This window comes from Cetorhinus maximus, chromosome 9, assembly GCF_964194155.1.
Source record: "Cetorhinus maximus chromosome 9, sCetMax3.hap1.1, whole genome shotgun sequence".
Lineage (NCBI taxonomy): Eukaryota > Metazoa > Chordata > Chondrichthyes > Lamniformes > Cetorhinidae > Cetorhinus > Cetorhinus maximus.
The window spans coordinates 111,846,945-111,871,503 of NC_135887.1; the positions used below are offsets into that span (position 1 = coordinate 111,846,945).

The window sequence follows — 24,559 nt, forward strand, 5'->3', positions numbered from 1 at the left end:
CCCCTCCTGTCAGGTTTGAGTTCGTGGAGAAAGAGTCACTGCTCCCCCATATCAGGCCTGGGGTTAAAATAGCAGCTCAGGCCTGAGGACATCAATCGTGGCCATTAATTTGTGTGTTTGTGTGTGTATGTGTGTGCGTGAAAGAGAGTGCGTGTATGTGTGAATATGTGTATGTTTGAAAGAGAGTGTGTGTGTGATAGTATGTATGTGTGAAAGTGCGTGTGTGTGTGAGAGGGGGAGAGAGAGTGTGTATGTGTGAGAGAGAGTGTGGGTGTGAGAGTGTGTGGGTGAGAGAGAGTGTGAGTGTGTGTGAGAGAGTGTCAGTGTGTGTGAGAGAGTGTATGAGAGAGAGTGTGAGTGTGACAGAGAGTGTGAGTGTGAGAGAGAGTGTGTGGGTGAGAGTGTGATTGTGAGAGAGTGTGAGTGTGTGAGAGAGTGAGTGTGAGAGCGAATGTGATTGTGAGCGTGAGTGTGTGTGAGAGAGATAGTGGCTGAGATTTTCCAGGCCCTCATGCCAGTGGGAGCTTCCAGTCCCACTGATGTGAATGGAGATTTCAATGGCTCACCGGCCCCGCCACTGGCTAACCTGCTTTGGAGGGTTGGAAAATCCTGGCCAGTGTGTGTGAAAGAGAGAGTGTGTGTGTGTGTCTGTGTGTATGTGAGTGTGAGAGAGAGTGTGTGTGTGTGAGAGAAAGTGTGTGTTAGAGTGGGCGTGTGTGTGAGTGAGTGCATGTGTGTGAGAGAGAGTGTGTGTTAGAGTGGGCGTGTGTGTGAGTGAGTGCATGTGTGCGTGAGAGTGTGTTAGAGTGGGCGTGTGTGTGTGTGAGAGTGAGCACGTGTGGGTGTGTGTGTGTGTGACAGAGAGAAAGAGAGCGTACATGTGTATATGAGAGTATGTGTTTAAGAATCTGCATGTGTGTAAGAGAATGTTTGTGTGAGTGCAAATGTGGGTATGAGTGCATGTATATATGTGTGCGTATGTGCAAGAGAGAGAGACTGTGTGTGCGCGTGAGTGAGAATGTGTGTGTATGAGAGTGTGTGTGAGGGCAGTATTTAATACAAGCAACAGGGGTCCCCAACCGGCTGCAGAGAGCCCAGCTTCAGTTCCTTTCGGGAACGCCCAATGCATTAAGTGAACAGCAGTGAACCTTCCCCAGGATCAAGGATCAAGGACGCCAGGGGTGGATATCAGAGGCCAGCAGCTTTGCAGGCAGCGCAAACAAGAGCAATGGCTGCTGCCAGTAATGCACTTACCAGAGACCCAGGATCACCAAGGGACCACAGGGCAAAGGTGAGTGAGGGTGGGATGGGGGTTGCAGGACAGGGGTCGCAGGTTAGAGGTCATGGGGGAGAGGGGCGAGGGGTGTCAGCAGCAAGGGCAGGAAGGTTGCTCTCAGTGGGCCCTCCCTTCCCAATGTCAGGTCCCTCGATCAGGCACAGGGTGCCTTTGAACGAGGCACCCCCGCGGGAGCCCGCAAGCAAACCCAACAGGGTTTACATTTTTGGGCTTCCCACATGGCGAGTCCCCCACCTGCTGCTGGTTGACTACCAGCGGTGGGGGGATTAATTGGCCACTTTAGGGCCTCAGTTGGCAGTGGGGTGGGAAGGCTGTCCATGAGTATTCCCGCCCTGGCCTTAATTGAGGCAGAGGCGGGAAGATGGCAAGGTCCCCACATGCTACCCTCCCACCCTGCCTCCAAACTCACCTTAGGGAAGGTTATTAAATTCAGACCTGCGTGTGTGAGCGTGTTTGTGTTCATACTCTTAATGCTGGTTGGAGAATCCTACAGCCTCCTAGAAATTAGCACAAAAGTACTGAGTATGAAAGTTGATAATCTGGGGGTAATTGCCAGTCTGCGTTGAGGAATGAGCTACATGATATCATTGATAATGATTGATAAATCTCAGAGGGTTATTGATGACAATGTCCCTTATCATTTCTCTGGCAGTTTGTCCACTTCAATCTGGATCAATTAGCAGTAAAAGAAATAAATGTGCAGTTGGAGCCTTGGATCTGTGTGAGACTCACCCCACCCTGGAGAGACATTCGCCTCAAAAATCTCCGGATAATCTCCTGGCAATCCGAGTCACGGTGACTAGTGATGGGAGCAGGTATTTTTGATGTTAACTTTACATTGTGCTAAAGGTGACCTGCTTGCCTTAATGACCTGCCCTGCCCTCAGGAGCTAGTTATACTACATGTTGTATAGAGGTGTCTACAGGTAAAGGAGTTTCGGCTGCACCAACATTAACCCCTCAACTCAACCCAACGTTTAAAAATATATATTAATGGTCAGTTACACAACTGAATTATAGAATCATGGAATGATGCAGCATGGCAGAAAGCCTTATGACCCATCATAGCTCTTTGATAGTTATCCAATTAGCTTCACTCGCCCCTGTGCCTTTTCCCCATAGCCCCGCAGTTATGGGATGTGGAATACTATCGTACCTGCGAACTAAGGGACATGGGAATAAAGGAACGGGAGCAGGGCACACAGTCGCTCAAGCCTGTTGCACCATTCATTGAGATCATGGCTCAGCTGTATCTTAACTCCATCTAGCCACCTTGATTTCGTAGCCCTTACTTCTTTTACGCAACAAAAACTCAATCTCAGCCTTGAAACGGAGTTCCAGATTTTCACTGCCCTTTGTGTGAAGAAGTACTTCCTGACATCACCCCTGAATGGCCGAGTTCTAATTTTAAGGTTTTCCCCCTTTCTTCTGGGCTCCCCTCACCAGGGGAAATCGTTTCTCTCAGTCCACCCTATCAAATCATTTAATTATGTTAAACACTTCAATTCATCTTAACCCACTCTGTTTGGTATCTTCTTGTCCACACTTCCTGACCTTCGCCTTCCCTGCAGGTATGGAAGGTGTCTGCTTGCACACTAGGTCAGGCAGCAAGCTGTACAATCTATCAAGGCTGAAAGCAAAGACAAGGACAGATCGCATCCTGATCAGAGAACTCCTCCACACCAATGATGCTGCACTAGCCGCCCACACAGAAACTCAGCTACAAAGACTCGTGGACTGTATCTCCCATGCCCGTAATTTGTTCTCCGTGATCATAAGTGTCAAGAAAACCGTGGTCATGGGTTAAGGTGTGGCATTGCTGTCTCTGACCACACTGAATAACGCCCCACTGGAAGTGGTTAACAAATTCTGCTACCTTGGGTCCACAGTGACAACCAATCTGCCCCTTGATGCAGAGCTTGATGCACGGATAGGGAAAGCAGCTATCACTTTCAGCCGACTCATGAAGTGCACATGGGATAACATCAAGCTGATGGTTTATAAGACCTGTGTTCTCAGCACCTTGCTGTTGGCTGTGAAACATGGGCGACTTACAGCTACCAGGAAAAGGAGCTCAGTAATTAAAATCTTCACCGTCGTGATCCATTATGAGCATGTCCTAGCAGGACAGAATCAGGAATATGGGAGTCCTCTCAAAGGCAGAGCTCCCAATGTGTCGGCACTAGTCAAACAGAGGCGGCTCTGGTGGCTCGGGCAGCCCTGCAGAGTGGAAGACGGTTGTGCACCCAAGGACCTGCTGCGTGATGAGGTCGCCAGAGCCACAACACCAGTCGGACACCCAAAGCCGTGCTTCAAGGGTGCTTGCAAGTGTGACATGAAGGCCCTAGACATTGTTCAGTGCGCCCGGGAGTCACTAACTGGCGAAAGAGGGAAATAGTGACACCTCCTGTGGGCTAGCGTGCACCACAATGATCATTGGGTATAATAGCTTGGCAACAGGTGCCAATGCCTCAAAACAACAACGTCATTTGGCAGCTTCTTGTGTGGTGCTTATGGCAGAGCCTGCCCCTCGAGGACTGGCCTTCACAGCCATCAGCAAAGATCCACCAAATGAAGACCCCCCACCTAAACGGATTGTCCGCTGCTTGCTCACCATCTCTGGTAGATGGAAGGATGCCAACACAAAATCTTCCATTATTGGACTGGCGTTATACCAGTTACAGTAAACTGGGCTCTGTGAATGGATTGGGAACCAGATTTCACTGATCCCCTCAGCAGTTATGGCAGGACCAGTGTCCGAATGCTATTTTGTGCCTTTTCTTTTCAGCAAAATATACATGGCGCCCCACAGAATGGTGCAAAGCAAGAAAGAGTTTGAGTTTATCCAATCGCCCCTAACATCTCTTCAATATCCCAGAGACCTTCAGAGCCAGTGACTGATCTCTAATATGCAGTCTCTCTTGTTTATTTGTAGGCAAATGCAGCAGTCAGGGCCCACAAGCAGCGATGAAATAAATGACCAGCTGATCTATTTTTTTAGTGATGTTGAGTGGGGGATAAATGTCGGTCGGGACACTGGCGAGAATTCCTCTGCTCTTCTTCGAAGTAGTGCTGTGGGGTCATCGACAACCACCTCATGAGTTAGACAGAGGGGCCTTAGTTTGATGTCTCCCTCGGTAATCCCAAAGCGCTTCACACCCAACGCAGTTAGTTACTCTTGTTAGGCAGGGAAATTCAGCAGCCAATTTAGGCACAGCAAGCTCCCGCAAATAGCGCCTTATCACATTGGACGACGTGTTGGGCTGGATTTTACGATCCCGGCCAGGCGTGTTTTCAGCTGGGCAGCACGTAAAGTATCACGTGAGGCTAGCCCACCACCTTCCCGCCCTCCCCGGCCTGCTCCACATAAAACGGTAGGCGGGGTGGGGCTTCTGCTGGCCAGGCCATTTTAAAATAAATAATTAACGGGCAGCTGAGCTCCTTAACAAGCCAATTGACCAAACCTTACACTGTCCGCGCCATATTAAGGCGGGCATGGGTAGGCGGGCGAGTAAACTCCGATTTTTAAACACAACTGGTGTGGGAAGGAAGTGGGTGGGGGTACATCCTTCAGGGAGTATGCTGTTCACATCAGGGGCAACCCCCACCACCCCCCCCCTCCCACAAGATGATACCCCCGCTTTGCACCTCCCACCTGGCCTGCAAAGTCCCCACACCAACCCCACCCCCGCCCCCCCCACCCCCCGGCCCTTCCCCCACCCCCTCCCTAGGGTGCCTGTTCCCTTCCTGCCCTACCTTAGCCCGTGACCCGTCGCTGCTCACGGTGGGGGTGTTTGCAGTGCCAGCAGTGCTTACCAGCGAGCTCTGACGCTGCCGGGACTGCTACAGCCGGCGTCCACTCTGATTGGTCGTCAGCTCTCGAGGGCGGGGCTTCCTCCCTCTGAAGTCCCACCCTCTGCTCGCTGCCAGGCGGGCCTTTCATTAATTCGGCCGCTTTGAAAATGACTTTTGTAACAGGAGCATGGGCAATACATCGCCCCTTCCGCCCCACCACCACCACCCCCCACCCTCAAATAAAATTCAGCCAATGGTGAAATGGGCACGGTCACATGGTGCATGAAATTTAATGCAGGGAGGTGTGGAGTGCCACATTTTGCTGGGATGAATGAGGAGATGTAACGTGAATTAAATGGCACAATTTCAAAGTGGGAGCAGGAACAGAAAGACCCGGGGGTGTAAGTACACAAATCTTTGAAGGAGGCAGGACAAGTTGAGAAGACTGTTTAAATTAACTTTAAAAGTGGCTTTGTTAACAGACACATAGAGCGCAAAAACCCTCTAAAACGCAGGTTAGGTCCCAGCTGGGGTATTGTGTCCAATCCTGAACGCCACACTTGAGGAAGGATGTTAAGGCCTCAGAGAGGGTGCAGAGGGGGTTTACCAGAATGGTACCAGGGGATGAGGAGCTTCAGTTCTGTGGAGAAGCTGGAGAAGCTGGGATTGCTCTCCTCAGAGGAAGGAAGGTTAAGCGGAGATTTCATACAGGCGTTTGAAATTGTGAAGGGCTTTGTGAGTTTAAATAAAGCGGCAGGAGGGTTAGCAACCAGAGGATAGAGAGTCAAGGTAATTTGTAAAGAAAAACCAGAGGGGAGATAAGGACGATTTTATGCACTGAGTTGTTGTGATCTGAAATGTGGGGGGAATCTGTTTCAATAGTAACGTTCAAAAGTGAATTGGATAAATACTTGAAACGGAAATATTTGTAGGACTATGGGGAAAGAACAAAGGAAATGGGATTAAGGAGCCAGCATAGGCACGATGGACTGAATGGCCTCCTTCTGTGCTGTATGATTCTATGATTCTAGCCCCCTATTGTTCTTTCTCTATTGCCAATGACGTTGTGGTGGCATTGCACTTTCACACCGAATGCAACAGCTATGTAGGCTTTAAATACACAGAGGAATCAGCCTCGTAATGAATCTGCCTGCTACTCAGGCAGTTGCACTCCTGACTCTGAGCCAGAATGCTCCAGGTTTAAGTCCTGCTCCAGGATTTGTTGGCTGCAGAAGCCCCCAGCCATGGGTGCAGGCAGGCAGATGTGTACCGGTGCCATTCTCCAGTCTGGATAAGTGGGAGGGTTGGTGACAGGAAGGGTTTCGGCCCTTAAAACCACTTGCCAAATCCAAAAACGGTGGCTGATATGAAGCATTGTAGCGGCCCCATGTAACATGGGGAGAAAGCTGAAGGAGAGAGAGAGAGAGAGAGAGTAATCAGCCTCTCAGTCTGGTGAAATCCGGTCTGAACTTGTGGTAGTTGAGTGAAGCGCTGCTTTACTCTGATGTTACATAGCTCTGGTTCCAATATTCTGCAGGCTGGTTTGACATCAGATTATTTAACACAGGCACTGACCTCATTCCTGATTAAACTGAAGTTAGAAATGAGTCACAAAGTCTGGGAGTTGGCGAATACACTCCTTAGAAATCTATCTCACAACTTCTTTGTGCCTGTACAGACTTTGGGAGTTTGGGTTTAATTTATATTAGTGACTGGACTTCAGTAGAAAGATTATTAGAGCCAGAGGCTCAAAACTGCTGCTCCAGACACTACAGACACTAGAAAAAATACTTTTGGCGCTTTGTAGGATGGTGTAGAACCGGAGGGCTTTTCTCAAATGTTTTGCTTTTATTTATTGTCCTAATGGATCCCCCTAAGACCATAGGAACAGGAGGAGACTATTTAGCCCCTTGGTCTTGTTCCGCTGCTATTCAATTGGATCATAGGGAAAGTCAGGTGCTGCATTGTTTTCTGAGGAATTGGTCATTCTATCACTTAAAACTTATAACAATAATAGCAAAATACAGCGGATGCTGGAATTCTGAAATAAAAACGGAAAGTGCTGGAAAAACTCAGCATCTGTGGAGGGAGGCTTCTTCGGAGCCCCCCGAAAAAGAGTCCTATTGGACTCGAAACCTTAACTCCGTTTCTCCCTCCATAGATGCTGCCAGACCGGCTGAGTTTTTCCAGCACTTTCTGTTTTTACAACAACAAGAATGTTCATTTATATAGCATCTTTAATGTAGTCAAATGTCCCAAGGTGCTCCACTGAAGCGTTACCAGACAAAATTTGACACTGAGCCACATAAGGTGACATTAGGACAGGTAACCAAAAGCTTGGTCAAAGAGGTAGGTTTCAAGCTTAAGGGAGGTTAAAGCTGTGGCTCAGTTGGTAGATGAATTACAAAGTTCCGGGTTCAGCTACCACCCCAGGACTTGAGGACAAAAATCGAGGCTGACACTCCAGTGCCATACTGAGGGAGCACTGCACTGTTGGAGATGCCGTGTTTCAGATGAGACAATAAACCGGGGTCCCACCTACCTGCTCAGGTGAATGGAAATGATCCCATGGCACTATTTTGAAGAAGAGCCGGGGAGTTATCCCCAGTCTCCTGGTCAATGTCTACCCCTCAATCAACATGACCAAAAAAAAAACAGATTGCCTGGTCATTATCACATTGTAACCACCTCCATAATTGTTAGTGGAACATGGATGTTAGTCTGTGGTGGTGACATAACCAAAGCAGAAGGAGAGAAATAGACTGTGAAGTTTAGGGAGAGAATTCCAGAGCATAAGGCCCAAGCAGCTGGTGGCATGGATGCCTTTGGTAGAGCGATGGAAATGGGGATACACAAGAGGCCTGAATTGGAGGGAGCACTGAGATCTTGGAGGGAGCACTGAGATCTTGGAGGGTTGTAGGGTTGGAGGAAATTACAGCGATAAGAAGGGTTGAGGCCATGGAGGAATTTGAAAACAAGCCTAGGGGTTTCAAAATCCAGAGTACCAGTGTAGGTCAGCGAACACACTGCACTGTGTGCTTTGTTAAGATGAGAAAATATTACCAGAATCAAGAATCTTACAGCAAAGAAGGAGGCCATTCGGCCAATTTTGCCTGTGCTGGCTCTTTGGAAGAGCTATCCAGTTAATCCAACTAAAAGAATTTTGACCCAGTGATGATGAAGGAACAGTGATATATTTCCAAGTCAGCGTGGCGTGTGAATGGTGGGGGCGGTGGGGGGGGCGGGGGGAATGTGCAGTTGGTGGTGTTCCCATGCATCTGCTGCTTTTGTACTTCCAGGTGGAGAGGTGGTGGGTTTGGAAGGTGAGAAGCTCCTGTGAAACATCCAGGGTTTTATTATGTTAAGGGTGCTATATAAATGCAAGCTGTTGTTGATGATGAAGCTGGATCACTGATTCCAGTTTCGGACTCGAGATTCTAACGTATTTCATTGACTTCAGTTTAATGCTAAGGAACTACGCTTTCTTTCTGTGTTGCTGTACCAAAACCTGGACCTTAATTAAACTGGTGTCCCAATTTCTTTCCCCTTTATCTTTTTCGCCTGAACAGTTCCGAAGCCGAGACGGAGCCCCACAGTGACCCCTCTGACCAGATGGTCTCCCCCAGCCCAGGAGCCTTCTTATCTGGGCCAACAAGCAAACGGCCGAGCCCGAGGGACCGTGAGACATTGGGTAAAGAGGAATCGAAGGCTGGACGATCCAGCTCAAATTCCAAAGCTCAGGAAGGTAACTGCCTGGTCTGCTTCAAAATATTCCTCTGCACTCACCCCCACCACGCTCACCCCCACCACACTCCCAAAACCCGGTGACATTGGCCGGAATGTGTAAAGTGGGCCTTTGAGCACAGATGTTATCTCGTTAAATTGCTTTTCTTGTGTCAACGGGATTTGACAGACGAAGCGAGGTTGACAGCCTCGCTCTGTGAGAGCTCTACGATCAGCCCGCAGTCCCGCGACCCTTCGTCATTGTTTGAGCAAAACTCTTTCCAGCAGCCAACCCCTCCCCGGCCTTTATTCTCATTCACCCAATAACTTCAAAGCCACAGTCAAATATCTGTGTCAGGATTCTTCGTATAATCCCAACTGCGGGGGAATGTTCCATCAGGAACTACCATCCCTGCCACCTCAAACCAACTCCGCCCTCCCAAAGGAAGGAGTGGGCAGTTTGTCAAGATCAGGAAAGTTACGAGGGAGGCTACGCTCACCAAGTATCAGGGACAAAGACCATCAGGGATGGAGAAGAGGGGGATTATTTTTACCCAGCGAGTTGATGTGTTCGGAATGCGCTGCCTGAAAGGGCGATAGAAGCAGATTCCATCGCAACTTTCAGAAGGGAAGCTGGATAAATACTTGCAGGGGAAAAACTGCAGGGCTGTGGGGAAAGAGCAGAGGGGATGCAACTAATTGGAAAGCTCCTTCAAAGAGCCAGTGCAGACCTGATGGGCCAAATGGCCTCCTTCTCTTCTGTAAGATTCTATTGTTCCTCTTCTAATGCTTTGTCTAACGTCAATTATTTGGCAGAAATAAGAGAGAAATAGTTTTAGAATTAAATTATTGATATCTGCTTGTCTTGTAGCCCAGGCTGAATTATTGGTGTCTAAACATTTTGCAGTATGATGCAACCTAAGTATGCATTTGCACTAAAAACTTAGCGTTAATACAGAATCATTGCCATTTCACACTGCTACTGATGTCTTAATCCAAGTTTGGAGCTCTGAGTGAGTCTTCTAGGAGGACACAGTCTGACACCACTAAGGTTTCACACTGCATTGTGGCAGTCGTACCTCCATCACTCACATTCTCTTAGTTCTGATTCAGAAATTTAGGGGGTTCAAATCCCATGTCAGAAATTTGAGCACGTAATCCAGGCTGACACTCCCAGTGCAGGACTGAGGGAGTGCTGCACTGTTGGAAGTGCGTCTTTCAAATGAGGCGTTAAACTGAGGCCCCATATAACCTATTAGGTGGACGTGAAAGCTCCAGTGGCCATTGTTCTGAACAAGAGCAGGAGACTTCTCCCCAGTGTCCTGGGCCAATATTTACCTCAGTCAACATCCCTGAAACAGGTGATTTGGTTATTATCGTATTTGCTGATTGTGGGAGATTGCCTGAGTAAATTGGAGCCTGCTACCTGTATTACAGCAGTAACTACACTCCAAAGTACTGAATTGGCTGTAAAGTTCTTTGTAACGTCTTAAGGTTATGTTAAGCTCTGCAAAAATGGAAGCCTTTCTTTCATTTTCTGCAGACACTGTTGGTGGACATTTAGTGAGCTACATCACCATCTAGTGGCAAAATCAAGGACTACAATACACTCACCCCACAGCAGATTTGAAGGCTAGGGGGCGGGGGTTGCGGGGGTGGGGGCTTGTAAAATCCAGCAGGCGGCCTGCCCACCACCTACCCACCCGCCCCCGACTTGTCCAGTATTTTTTGGGGGTCAGCAGGGGGTTGTTGCCTGCGGCCTAATGAGACCCTTAAGTGGCCAATTAATGGTATTCTATTACTGGTGAGGGGGCGCGGGGGAGGCCCATGCCATGCAGGAAGCCCAGCAACTTTAGCTGTGCGGGCTGTTGTTGGGCAAGGGTGCGGGGCAATTCTTTGGGGGGCCCCCTGGGTTAATTGGACGGGCCCACCACCACGAATTTGCCCCCCCCCACCCCCCCCCCACCGCCCCCACCCCCCGCCCTCTCCCCCCCACCCCCCACCAACCTCCTCACCCCATTGCCGAGATCCCTGACCTCAAATTTACCTGGGCTCCTCAGCATGGCGGGGCTGCCTGTAGTTCCAGCAGTGGCTACCAGGCCCGCCTGACACTGCTGGGACTGCACTGCCGCCGGCCAATCGGCAACTGATCTAAGGTGGGACTTCCTCCCGAGATACAGAGAGTAAGTATCGCCTTAAAGCTATTAAAGCCATTGGGGTCATGGGCGGATTCCCCCTTGACCTTTGAGCCGGGTGGTGGTGTTATTAGGTTGTCACTATCTGTGCGTAGGCTCCATTAGGCATTAACGTTACTGAACTCTGTACATATTCACAGTAGAGGGTACAGGTATGGAGAGGACTCCATGGCACATCCTTACATGTTGTTAACTAGCTCTACACTGCTGACCTAAGCTATAAATCAGGTGCCTTCTTACATCACCGGTGGGCAGTACAGGTTAATCCTTAAATGTACTGGATCCTTCCACTATAGGTGGGGCGGAGACCACATGCCCCTTAAAATTCAGCCACAATTACAGGTTGGTCTTTAAAGGACAAAGGGTAATAATGGATGCTATGCTGTTGAAAGTAACAGTGATAACTCACTTTCTGTGTCTGGGCAAAGCAGTGTCGAATGTCCATTGAGTTCCAGACGGTATAACTCAGAGGCCTTCGCTTGCTGCAGTTTCTCACCTCTAAGTCGGAAGATTGTGAGTTCAAGCCCCACTCCAACAACAACAACAACAACTTTCATTTATATAGCACCTCTAACATAGTAAAACATCCCCCAGGCGCTTCAGAAGAATGATTATCAAACAACACTCTACATTGAAACAAATAAGATGATATTAGGACAGGTGACAGCACTGGCCTCCTTGCTTAATGAAAGATGTAAATATGTTGGAAGCAGTTCAGAGAAGGTTTACTAGACTAATATCAGGAGTGGGTGGGTTGTCTTCTGAGGAAAGGCTGGACAGGTTAGGCTTGTATCCACTGGAGTTTAGAAGAGTAAGAGGTGGTTTAATTGAGATCTTTAAGATCCTGAGGGGTCTTGACAGGGTGGATATGGAGAGGATGTTTCCTCTTGTGGGAGAATCTAAAACTCGGGGTCACTGTTTAAAAATAAGGGGTCACCCGTTTAATACAGAGATGAGGAGAAATATTTCTCTCAGAGGTTGTGAGCCTTCCTCAAAAGGGAGTGGAAGCAGAGTCTTTGAATATTTTTAAGGCAGAGCTAGATAGATTCTTGATTAACAAGGTGCTGAAAGTTATCGAGGATAGGCAGGAATGTGGGGTTGATAATGATCTTATTGAATGGCGAAGCAGGTTCGAGGGGCCAAGTGGCCTACTCCTGTTCCTAATTCGTATGTTCATATGTTCATGACCAAAAGCGGTAGGTTTTAAGACATGTCTTAAAGGAGGAAACCGAGATAGAGAGGTGGAGAGGTTTATGGAAGGAATTCCAGAGTTTAGGGCTCAGGAATGCAAGGCGTCCAATGGTGCAGTGATTAAAATCAGGGGTGTACAAGAGGCCAGTTGGAAGGAGTGCAGTGATCTGGACAGGTTGTAGGGCTGGAGGAGATTTCAGAGGTAGGGAGGGCTGAGGCCACGGAGAAATTCGAGACTGATTGTGCCGCACTTGGTGCCCCATTAGGATCATCGGGACCACGCCATTCCTGGCACATATGCGGGGGCTGTCCCGGGTTTTGAGCCGGTGGCTGTCCACTCAGATGTCCAGTGTCCTGGCCACCCTCTCCCAAACATCCCTGTAATTTGGGCTGAATACACATATGTACGAATTAGGAGCAGGAGTAGGCCACTCGGCCCCTCGAGCCTGCCCCATCATTCAATAAGATCATGGCTAATCTGAATGTAACCTCAACCCCACAACCCTGCCTACCCCGATAACCTTTCACCCCTTTGTTAATCAAGAATCTATCTAGTTCTGCCTTAAAAATATTCAAAGACTCTGCTTCCACCGCCTTTTGAGGAAGAGAGTTCCAAAGGTGCTCAACCCTCTGAGAGAACAAATCTCTCCTCATCTCTGTCTTAAATAGGTGACCCCTTATTTTTTAACAGTGACCCCTAGTTCTAGATTCTCCCACTGCTGGTGGAAAGCTGCAATTGCAGCATCACATGTTTACATAGGCACTTCCCATTATAAATGTTGACATACAAATTTACAATGGAAATAAAAAAATAAGGAAAGGGCATGTGACTTTGAAATGGGGGATAAATGTGAGATAAATGTATGCCCTCTGATCTAATTACCCCCCACCCACTAAGACCACACTCCCAAAAGACTACATTTGGTCATGACTCCCCTGTTTGTGATGCTGTGGAAGATTACCTAGGCGTCTATATAGAAGTAATTTCTATCATCTTTCATTGACTCTTTCACACTAAAGTTTTCTTTAATTGTGTTTTCTGTTTTTGTGTCTCAGCCCTAAGACGAGCTCACAGCTTCAATGTTCCAGCAATCAGCAGGCAAGATACATGGAGGAAGAAACTCCAGACTAGTAAGAAGCGAAACAATTTTAAATTGCTCATTATATTTGTACTTTATGCTTGCTCTTGAACATCCAAGATTTTATCTCTCCATAATTGGTGTCTGTGCCTTCAGCTACCTGGCCTCTAAGGCCTGGAATTCCCTCCCTACATCTTTCCACCTCTAAATCTCCTCATTTGAGACTCTCCTTAAAACCTACCTCTTTGACCAAGCTTTTGGTCACCTATCCTAATATCTCATTATTTGTCTCAGTGCCAAATTTTGCCTGAATCTGGCTCCTGTGAAGTGCCTTGGGATGTTTTACTACGTGCTATATAAATGCAAGTGGTTGTTTAGTGAGTTATAATTATATGAAGCACTTATACATTAACTTATATTTTATGTCTGTTATCAGTATTTTGATAAGTGGAGTTTAAGTTGGTTAGTTTGTATGAAGGATCCAAACTTGTCAATTTCACTCGGACTTGGGGAATGATATTTCTATTTGTGAAGCAGTTTGTTCCTGATCATTTCTCAGAAACATCTCAACACACACTTCACATACAATTACTGTTAACATGTAGTGAATCATGTAATGTAGGCAGCTGTGAGCACTATTGAACACGAAGGCACAGAAAGATCCCATAGACATCAATGATTTATTTTAATCATGAACTCTTCTTGCGGTAGCACTGTGGAATCTTCAACATCCGCCAGATTAAGTAGGGTTAGACTTTGCCATATTATCTGAAACAGGGCAGTGCTCCCCCTGCGCTGCTCCAGAAGTGTCTAAACTCAAATCCTTGAACCCACAGCATTTTGACTTGGAGGAAAGTCTGCTACCCACTGATCCTAAGCTGACAACAGGACAATTTGTTTTAATTGATGTGGCATCGCTGACGTGGGTCAGCATTTATTGTCCATCCCTAGTTAGCCTTGAGAAGTTGGTGGTGAACACTAACCCTAAACCATGGCGTTCCCACCGTGCTGCTGGATAAGGGAAGATTAGATCCCTTTATGGTGCATTCTGAAGCAGTGATGCAGGCCCCTGTTACTAGATTGCGTAAAATCTCACTCCTGGAGTCTGCAAATTTATGACTCTTTTTTTCTTGAGGTTTATGAAAAATTACACAGGACACACACAAGTTCCAACTGTGAAATTTCAAAGTGTCTTCAAGACAGATTCAAAATCACCACTACCACACAATCTATTATAAAATGAAACACTACAATGAGGGCAGTACTCCAATAAGGGTAAAAGAGATAACCATACAATAGGACTACCAAAGGATGATTGCTCCTTGTTGACTGCTAGTTCTTCCTGGTGAGCAGTCCAGCCATGTATTCTCCGGCAGCCCAGCAAAGAATTAAACGTTATGGCCCAGATCTCCCAGTCTCCGGATGGTCGTACCCCAGAGGTGCCCCGGGAAATGCCCTGGGGCGCCCCACGGAAGTTCCCATGCGCTGACTACGTGGGAATTGCCCGGGAAGTTTCAATTTCCAGTGGGAAATTAGCCTACATGTGGAAGGCTTCAAAACCCTGAGTTACGGTTGGAGACTTTAGATGGTTCCAACTCACTTAGCAGAATAGTTACCCAGGACAGGATTGAAGGAAAACCAGTTCTAACACCTGGGTAACTACGCTACGAACTCCTTGACAACTTCCACCACCACCCCCTCCAACTCCCAGGCTACAATCCACACCCCACAGCTACTCCCCCGACCACTGCACTGCCACCTAACCACCCAAGTACCCCCCAACACCCTCCTATCCACCGCACCAACTACCCCTGACCTCTCAACTATCGCCCCCAACCCCAACTGTCCCCCTACCCCCTGCTACCCTTCTGACCCCCAACTACCCCCTGACCTTCCGACTACCACCCACCCCTCCATCAACGCCCCCAACTATGCCCCCACCCCTGACTACCCTCCCAGCCCTCCCCCCACCCACGGACTACCCCTCACCTCTCCCCCCACCCCCTGACTTTCCCAAACCCACCTGACTGCCACCCATTCCACCCCAACCCCCTGACTAGCGCCCACCCTGACTACCCTCCCTACCCCCCAACTACCCCAAGACTAGACCCCCCTGACTACCAGCCAACCCCTAACTACGCCTCCAGTCCCTAACCCCTCCCACCTCCACCTCCAACTAACCGCGAGTCCTGACTACTTCCCCACACCCAACCCCGACTACACCCACTAATGCCCACCCCCTCACCTCCCAGCTACTCCCTGACCCTCTGACTACCCCATCCACTGAATATCCCCTCACCCTCCACCTACCCCCTGACTACCCCCCATCCACCATGATGCCCCCGGCCCACACTCTGACACCCCCCCAACCCCTCCCAATCCACCTACACCCTCAGCCACATACCTTACACACTTACCTTCTCTCCATAGCTTGTCAAAGTGGCTTTGGGACCCTTAAATTTACTGGTGTACCGCAGCTAGAGCCGGAAAGAGGGGCATGGCTTGGCCTTCCCTGCTGCTCCTACACTTCAAGTGAAGGGCTCCATTTCTGAGGAGGCCCAATTTGGAAGCCCGGGTGAGAAATGTGGAGCTCCAGTGTAAGGTAAGTAAAAAGGAGTGGTGTAGCAATCCTACAGTGATTGCCTTTCCTCACAAGATTCAGCCCTGTGAGTTATACGTATCATCCAGCTGAGTCAAGTGACTTGATAGTTGAACTTTCAGTTCTGGTTGTCCAGGTCATTCTACCCTGACTGCAGTGAAGAAATTTTACAGCCATAGTCTTTTATACTGTTTAACTTCCCATCAGGGCTGTCTGGGGGGCAGTTTCTCACCCTCCGGTGTTCAGCTGGACTCAACTGGTTGGCATTCTTCCAAACGAGTTTGTGTCTCCAGCTCGTGGGGGCTATTCCTAGTTATTAGCACCTCCTCTGAAGTGGTCAAAACTCATTAATTCTCAAGGTTGGTTCCCTCCTTACAAACGCAGACATCTCGTCTCTGAACATTGTGGCCTTGTTCAGTTCGATAACACGATCCGAATAAAGAAGATTATGACAGAATATTACAGCTTTAAAAGGAACCAGTGGTTTTTCCCATCAAGCTGCTCTCAGCCTCTCAAGCATTGTGATAATTTGGCCCAGTGTAATTGGGGCGATAATTGAAAACTGCACTTTCTTACAGTTGCCTACATGTTAAAGCCATTTATTATTAGCCTGCCCTGTAGATCGTTTCAGTAAGACAAAGTAAATATTTTTTTGAAACTGGACCACCATCTGGCCGAGTGAGGTTTTAGAAGTTTAGTCACCGTTGTAATGTAGGAAACACAGCACCCAATTTGCATGCAGGCAGCTCCCATGAACAGAAAATATGAATGGCCAGATAATGTGTTTTTAGTGATGTTATTTGAGGGATAAATATTGGACAGAACACCAGGAAAAGTGCCCATCTAAACAGTGCCATGGGATCTTTTACATCAGCCAAAAAAGGCAGACACAGCCCTGGTTTAAAGGTGACACCTCTGACAGTGCAACACTCCCTCAGTACTGCACTGGGAGTGTAACCCTGGGTTATGTGCTGAAGACACTGGATTGGGAGTTGACCCCACAACATTTAGCCTCAGAGGCAAGAGAGTGCTAGCCACTGAGCTACAGTTTAAGCTTTATGGAGTAATTGATAGCATGTTAAATATTAAAGGGATTGCTATGTCAATGTCCATCACTAGCTTAATGTTGGTCTCAAAGCCACTTACTGTCTGAAGTATGATTCAAGTTGATTGGATGTAATTTGATGTACAGTCTAGTCATTTCTCACATGACCATTGCTGAAAAGTGCAACTTTCAATGAAACAACGTTAAGTGATTCAGATTTTCCCATTTCAACCAATCTAAATGCTTCAGGTTCTGTAGGACATTTCCCACCGGAAAAAAAGCATTAAACCTTATACCCTGTAAGTTTAAATACTGTACATTGCTACATTACTATATACATAAACAAAATAACTTTTAAAATAAAATTAATTAAAAAATATAAAAGGAATATGCTAATACTTATCTCCCGCTCACCATCTCGCCCGCTCCCTGCCCCCTCTGCTCCCCAACCCTCCCACTCGCCACTGATCGAGCTCCTTGACCCTCCTGCTCCTTAACCCTCCTGATCACCACAGGTTCTCCTGCTCACCACCTCTTCCACTCCCCAACTCTCTGGCTCACTGCAGCTTGTGTCCCTCGACCCACCCGCCGGCCAACCCTCACACTCTCCGACCTTTTCACTGTGCACCCCTCCGGCTGGCCGACCCTCCGGCTGGCCGACCCTCCGACTGGCCGGCCCTCCGACTGGCCGGCCCTCCGGCTGGCTGACCTTCCGGCTGGCCAGCCCTCCAGCTGGCTGGCCCTCTGGCTGGCTGACCTTCCGGCTGGCCGGCCCTCCGGCTGGCCGACCCTCCTGCTGGCCGACCCTTCCACTAGGCCAGCATTTATTGCCCACCCCTAGTTACCCTTGAGAAGGTGTAGTGAGCTGCCTTCTTGAACTGCTGCAGTCCATGTGGTGTAGGTACACCCACAGTGCTGTTAGGAAGGGAGTTCCAGGATTTTGACCCAGCGACAGTGAAGGAACGGAAATATATTTCCAAGCCAAGATGGTGAGTGACTTGGAGGGGAACTTTCAGGTGGTGGTGTTCCCATGTATCTGCTGCCATTGTCCTTCTAGGCGGTAGTGGTCGTGGGTTTGGAAGGTGCTGTCTCAGGAGCCTTGGTGAATTCCTGCAGTGCATCTTGTTGATGGTACACACTGTGCGTCAGTGGTGGAGGGAGTGAATGTTCGTGGATGGGGTGCCAATCAAGTGGGCTGCTTTGTCCTGGATGGTGTCAAGCTTCTTGAGTGTTATTGGATCTGCATTCATCCAGGCAAGTGGAGAGTATTCCATCACACCCCTGCCTTATGCCTTGTAGATGGTGAACAGGCTTTGGGGAGTCAGGAGGTGAGTTACTCACTGCAGGAATCCTAGCCTCTGACCTGCTCTTGTAGCCTCAGTATTTATATGGCTCATCCAGTTCAGTTTCTGGTCAATGGTAACCCCCCAGGATGTTGGCAGTGGGGGATTCAGTGATGGTAATGCCATTGAAGATCAAGGGGTGATGGTTGGATTCTCTCTTGTTGGAGATGGTCATTGCCTGGCACTTGTGTGGTGCAAATGTTACTTGCCACTTGTCAGCCCAAGCCTGGATATTGTCCAGGTCTTGCTGCATTTGGATGTGGACTGCTTCAGTGTCTGAGGAGTCACGAATGGTGCTGAACATTGTGCAATCATCAGCGAACATCCCCACTTCTGACCTTATGATGAAAGGAAGGTCATTGATGAAACAGCTGGAGATGGTTGGGCCTAAGTCACTATCCTGAGGAATTCCTGCAGTGATGTCCTGGAGCTGAGATGACTGACCTCCAATAACTACAACCATCTTCCTTTGTGCTAGGTATGACTCCAACCAGTGGAGAGTTTTCCCCCTGATTCCCATTGACTCCAGTTTTGCTAGGGCTCCTTGATGCCACACCCGGTCAAATGCGGCCTTGATGTCTCACCTCACCTCACCTCGGGAGTTCAGCTCTTTTGTCCATGTTTGAACCAAGGCTATAATGAGATCAGGAGCTGATGGAACCCAAACTGGGTGTCAGTGAGCAGGTTATTGCTAAGCAATTGCTGCTTGATAGCTCAGTTGATGACCTCTTCCATTACTTTACTGATGATCGAAAGTAGACTGATGGGACAGTAATTGGCTGGGTTGTATTTGTCCTGCTTTTTGTGCACACAGGACATACCTGGGCAATTTTCCACATAATGCCAGTGTTGTAGCTTTACTGGAACAGCTTGGCGGGGGAGCATGGCAAGTTCTGGAGACAAGTCTTCAGTACTATTGCCGGGATATTGCCTGGGACATTATCTGTAAGATATGATTCCGTGAGGATGACTATGTCAGGCTGTTGCTTGACTAGTCTCTGAGTCAGCTCTCCCACTTTTGGCACTAGCTCCCAGATGTTAGTAAGGAAGGTTTTGCAGGGTTAACAGGGCTGAGATTGCCATTATCATTTCCGGTGCCTAGGTACATGCTGGGTGGTCCGTCTGGTTGCTTTCCTTTTTTGAGACTTTGTAGCGGTTTGATACAACTGAGTGGCTTGCCAGGCCATTTCAGAGTCAACCACATTGCTGTGGGTCTGGGGTCACATGTAGGCTAGAAAGATTTCCTTCCCTAAAGGGCATTAGTTAACCAGATGGGTTTTTACAACAACGGTTTCATGGTCATGATTAGACTTTTAACTCCAGACTTTTATTGAACTCGAATTCAAATTCCACCATCTGCCGTGGCGGGATTCAAACCTGGATCTCCAGAGCATTACCCTGGGTCACTAATCCAGCAACAATGCCAATATGCCATCGCCTCTCCTTATCTCCAGACTCCCCAAAGCCTGTCCCCCATCTACAAGGCACAAGTCAGGAATGTGATGTAATACTCTCCACTTGCCTGGATAAGTGCAGGTCCAACAACACTCAAAAAGCTTGACATCATCGAAGACAAAGCCGCCCATTTGATCGGCACCCCCATCCACCATATTAAACTTTTACTTCCTGCACCACTAACGATCTACAAGATGCACTGCAGCAACTCACTGAGCCTCCTTTGACAATAACTTCCAAAGTTGGGATCTCTACCACCTAGAAGGACAAGGGCAACAGATGTATGTGAACAACACCACCTTGCAAGTTCCCCTCCAAGTCACGCACCACGCTAATTTGGAACTATATCGCTGTTCCTTCACTGTTGTTGGGTAAAACCTCTGGAATTCCCTTCCTAACAGCAATGTGAGTGTCGCTACCGCAGATGGACTTCAGCAGTTCAAGAAAGCGGCTTACTACCACCTTCTCAAGGGTAATTAGGGATAGGGAACAAATGCTGGCCTAGCCAGCAACACTCAAATCTCATGAACAATGAAAACAAACACAAAAATGAAGTGGTCATTTTCTTCACTGTTGTGCCTTTAGCTGCCTTGAGAGGGCAGTGGCACCTTGTGTGGTGGAACTGAAATAATCTCTTACTCAATTGATTACATGATTAATGGACTATTATTCTCTGTTTACAAATGTTATAAACTACCATTTTATCTCTTAATATTGTAGTAAACAGTTTGTAAAATAGGAATGAGTGGTTTGGTTTATATCAGTCACTGCATTTTGAAGTCATTAACTATACATGAAAGGTTGCTGAGAGCTATGATAATGTTAGGGGTTGCCAACCCTCCAGGATTTCCCTGGAGCCTCCAGGAGCTGAAAATTAATCTCACAAACAGAGCAGCAAGGAAAAATCATTTGGGCAAAAAAATGCTCATGTTTCTTTAAACATTCTCATTGAGCGTTTTTAATTCGGCATAAAATATTGGAGTTGGAGAGATGTTGTTTCAAGAGTGAGTCAAGAATCAGCCAGTGAAGAAGTTTGCTCACCTTCCGATTGGCTGGGAAGGTAGAGTTCCGCAAGGATGGACAAATAGGGACAGGGCAGCTGGACGTCATGTGTTATGATCCCAGCTGATGTTACTACTGGACAAGCCAGATCCTAGGGTGGAACCCGGCTTGTTAGATCCTAAATTTTATTTTTTGTTGAGAAATTTGGAGAGTGGCTACTGAACAGTCACAGGAGTCAGCTAAAGAACTTTTAACAAAAGAATAAACATTTATTAAACAAGAAAAGATGAACTATATTACAATACTCCTTCACCCACACTCTATATCTTTGTAGATGCAGATTCGTAAGGTTAACGCAAGTTATAAAAGCTATCTTATACTCTCGTGTTCACAGTAAGTACACAGTCCATGTAAACACATCACATTCTGAAACCAAATAACAAATGCCACCCCAAACAGATGCTATGGATCCCTCATCAAACCCCCCAGGCGTTTGTCACACTGTGAGCCAAACAGTCTCACTGAACTCCACCTTTCACATGAGGGTTTCCAATCTCCACTCTTGAAGAATCCGCTTTGGAATCTTCTTCCAAATGACGCTTTCTCACCGACACCTTCAATGAGGGTCCACCACCTGGGTTTTAAACTCTCCTTCCAATGTTCCTCTCCCCTGGATAGCCACGTGCATTCAGGCTCTGCCTTCACGCACTCTCTCTCAGATACTCAGCCGTGCCAACAGAACACCACCGCTTCACATGCCTAGAGGAAGGAGTCACCAACCTTTGGCTATCCCCTTGGATCTTCTGGCTTCTTGCAAGCCTATTTTTGCTTTAGGTCTGCGCCCTGCAGCTTCTCCCTTTAAACTTGGAGCCTTCCTCTCTGCTCCTTACTTACAATTTCACTGAACAGTATCTTGTTCCAGATTCCTGTTCTTCCTTTGACTGGAAGGTCTTCTTGGGACCCCTCCTTTCTGTCTCACTCCTTGGCTTTGAGACCTTTCAGTTCTTTTGGGAAATCTGCTCTCTGCAGTTCCCCCTGCTGTGCCCAGTTCCTCCTGGCTCCTGGTTTCAACTGAACTGAAACTAATTTTCTGTTTTTCTCTGTCTTTCTGGGTCCCTCTCTCTGGACCCCTGTTGTTAGGCAACAGCACAGTTTTTCTACCTTGTGTTTGTTTTAACTTCCCTTCAAAAGTCATAAAACTTCATTAGAATGCAGTTATCTTTTAAAGTGAAACCAAAACTCAAGTTCTCCCCTTTCTTAAAATATAAATACAGAAATACAAATTAAACTTAAAGATATACTTATTCATAACCCACACAAATAACTTACTTAAACTATCCTAACTAGTTTTTTCTCCTTTATTCATGGGATGTGGGCATAACTGGCTAGGCCAGCATTTATTGCCCATCTCTAATTGCCCTTGTTCAGTTAAGGGTCAAGACCAGGTAAGGACAGCAGATTTCCTTCCCCAAAGAGCATTAGTGAACCAGATGGGTTTTTACAACAATCATTTCATGGTCATCATTAGACTTTTAATTCCAGATTTTTATTGAATTCAAATTCCACCACCTGCTGTGGTGGGATTTGAACCACCAGAGCATTACCCTGGGTCTCTGGATTACTAGTCCAGCAACAATACCATAACTTCATCGCCTCCCACATGTGACATCTCCAGGAATAGGCCTGACCAGAGTTGGCAACCTCTAGATAAGGTGCTTTATAAACCAAAATTATAACATCGACTTTAGATCAATGTGAGTTAAAATCTTGGATCATTTCCTTTCTGTTAAAGAGTTCCCTCTGCTACTGAGGAAGAAGATTGAACCAGCAGCGAGAGAAAGTGCCTTGAATAAAGTGAACTCTGTTGAGAACACAGACCATGTCGTTCAGGTATGGACAGCCAGTCGTTATCTACATGCATTTGTTTTTTTCAGATTGGCTCATAATAACTTAGGAACCCAGTTAAAAGAAAGAAAGAGTTTGCATTTCTAAAACATCTTGCACAGCTTCTGGATTTCCTGAATGCTTCACAGCCAGTGAGGTTCTTTTGAAGCAAAACCACAGTTGTAATGTAGGAAATGCAGCAGCCAACTTGTGCGCAATAAGCTCAATCAAACAACAATGTGATAAGTGACCAGATCATCTGATGGTTGAGGGATAAATATTTGCCAGGAGAAAGGAAGAACTTGCCTTCTAAATAGCAGCCACAGGACTTTTTGTGTCCAACTGGGAGGGCAGATGAGGCCGTGGCGTAAGGTCTCATCCAAAACACAGCACCTCTAACAGTTCTGCAAAGGGTGTGTCAGCCTGGATTTCATGCTTAAGTCTTTGGAGTGGAACTTGAACCCTTCTGACTCAGAGGAAGGGAGCACTATCCAGTGAGCCTTTTGGTTGACAGAGAAAGATCACTGAGGACAATCTGGCTGGTCCTTGAACTTGAAAAACAGGTGTCACCAAATCCCTCCTGTGTGAGTCAATGCATTGAGGAGAGAAAAGGGAGGAGATTGTGAAATATAAAAAAGTTATTGAAGGGCATGGAAATGTAAATATTAATATTTACAATCACGATGACGTTCCACCGATCTGTGGAGCTGAGATATTGGATACGGAGAGCTCTTATCAGTCGCTGCTCCTGGACATGAATGCAAACAGATTGGGGCATTGTTAAAGGACAAAGCCAGTGTAATCTCTTAATTAGCACAGAATGTTCTTTTGTCTCATGGCCCTTGGAAACACGGTATGAACTGGCTCACTGTCTGCTGATTATGGAGGCTCAGCAGATTTATACTCTCACAGTTAAGCCACAGAATAGGAACTTCTGAAACAACTTGCTGGTGCGTTTCTCAATTGTCTGTGAAACGGACTGAAGGAATGACAGGCGATTTAGATATTGGGAATGTTCCTCTTCCAAGGTCTCTTTCTCCCTTTATATTCTTTGGTATTATTTGTTTTGATCAGCTGCCTGTCCGGTGGGTCCAGGAATCGGTCACCATGGAGTGGGTGGGTGGGGCAGGAGTTCACAGTTAGTTGGATTTACCTGTTTAGGTCACTTGGCCACTAAAGCAATGGTCTTAAAGGAGCAGGCCAGTTAGCAAAAGCCGCACCCCACCCAGTGAGCAATGCCATTGGAGGTCTTTTAGCTTCAATGGAAATTCCAGAGTCAACTCAGTAAAGAAGGCTCTACAGCAGGTCCCTGGGAGGAAACAGAAGGTCAACTTTAACTTAACCTGTCTGTTGGGGCAACTGGATGTGAGTGTACGTGTGTGTAAGTGTCTGAGTATGCGTATTTGAGTGTGTGTGTGTATAAGTCTATGGATGGAATTTAATAGGTTTCTCTGAGGTGAATTTGGAAGTGGAGGGCATTTAATCAGGTGGGAGGGTGCTGGGTTGCCTTCTCCCCCGCCCCAATTAAGTCTGGGCCTTCCTATTGAGGCCCTGAAATGGGCAATTAATGCCCACTGAAAAGGCCTCATCCTGCCGCTGCTGGTATTAATCCAGTGGCTGATGGACAATCGCCAAGCGGGAAGTCTGAAAAGCAAAACCCCATTGGATTTGTGTGAGGCTGCCCGGGGCGGGGGGTGGTGGTGGGGGGTGGGGGGGGGGGGGGGGGGGTGGGGGGGGGGGGGTCCCTCGTTGTCAGGCACTCACCTGGCATCGGGAAGGTGGGAGCCCGCTGAGAACCACGCCTCTGCCCTTTCTGCCAAACCCCTCCCCACCTCTCCCTTTACCCCTGCCTCACGACCATCTTCCTGCCCTTACCCACCTGTGACCAGGGGTCCCTCACTGGTCTTTGGAATCTGGTGGGTGCATTACCAGTTGCTACCATTGGTCCACTG

The 24,559-nt window shown here is 47.6% G+C and overlaps 1 protein-coding gene across 7 annotated transcripts in view; it reads left to right on the plus strand.

Annotated features, from left to right (window-relative positions):
- LOC144684936 (F-actin-monooxygenase MICAL2-like) overlaps positions 1–24,559 on the plus strand; it is a 257,207-nt gene that overhangs the window by 199,061 nt on the left and 33,587 nt on the right. For all 7 annotated transcript variants that reach the window (XM_078549363.1, XM_078549361.1, XM_078549366.1 and 4 more), the window contains 4 exons: positions 1,950–2,112; positions 8,661–8,836; positions 13,257–13,331; positions 22,516–22,613. In XM_078549363.1, coding sequence (XP_078405489.1) covers positions 1,950–2,112; positions 8,661–8,836; positions 13,257–13,331; positions 22,516–22,613 — 512 coding nt within the window. The remainder of the gene's footprint in view (positions 1–1,949; positions 2,113–8,660; positions 8,837–13,256; positions 13,332–22,515; positions 22,614–24,559) is intronic.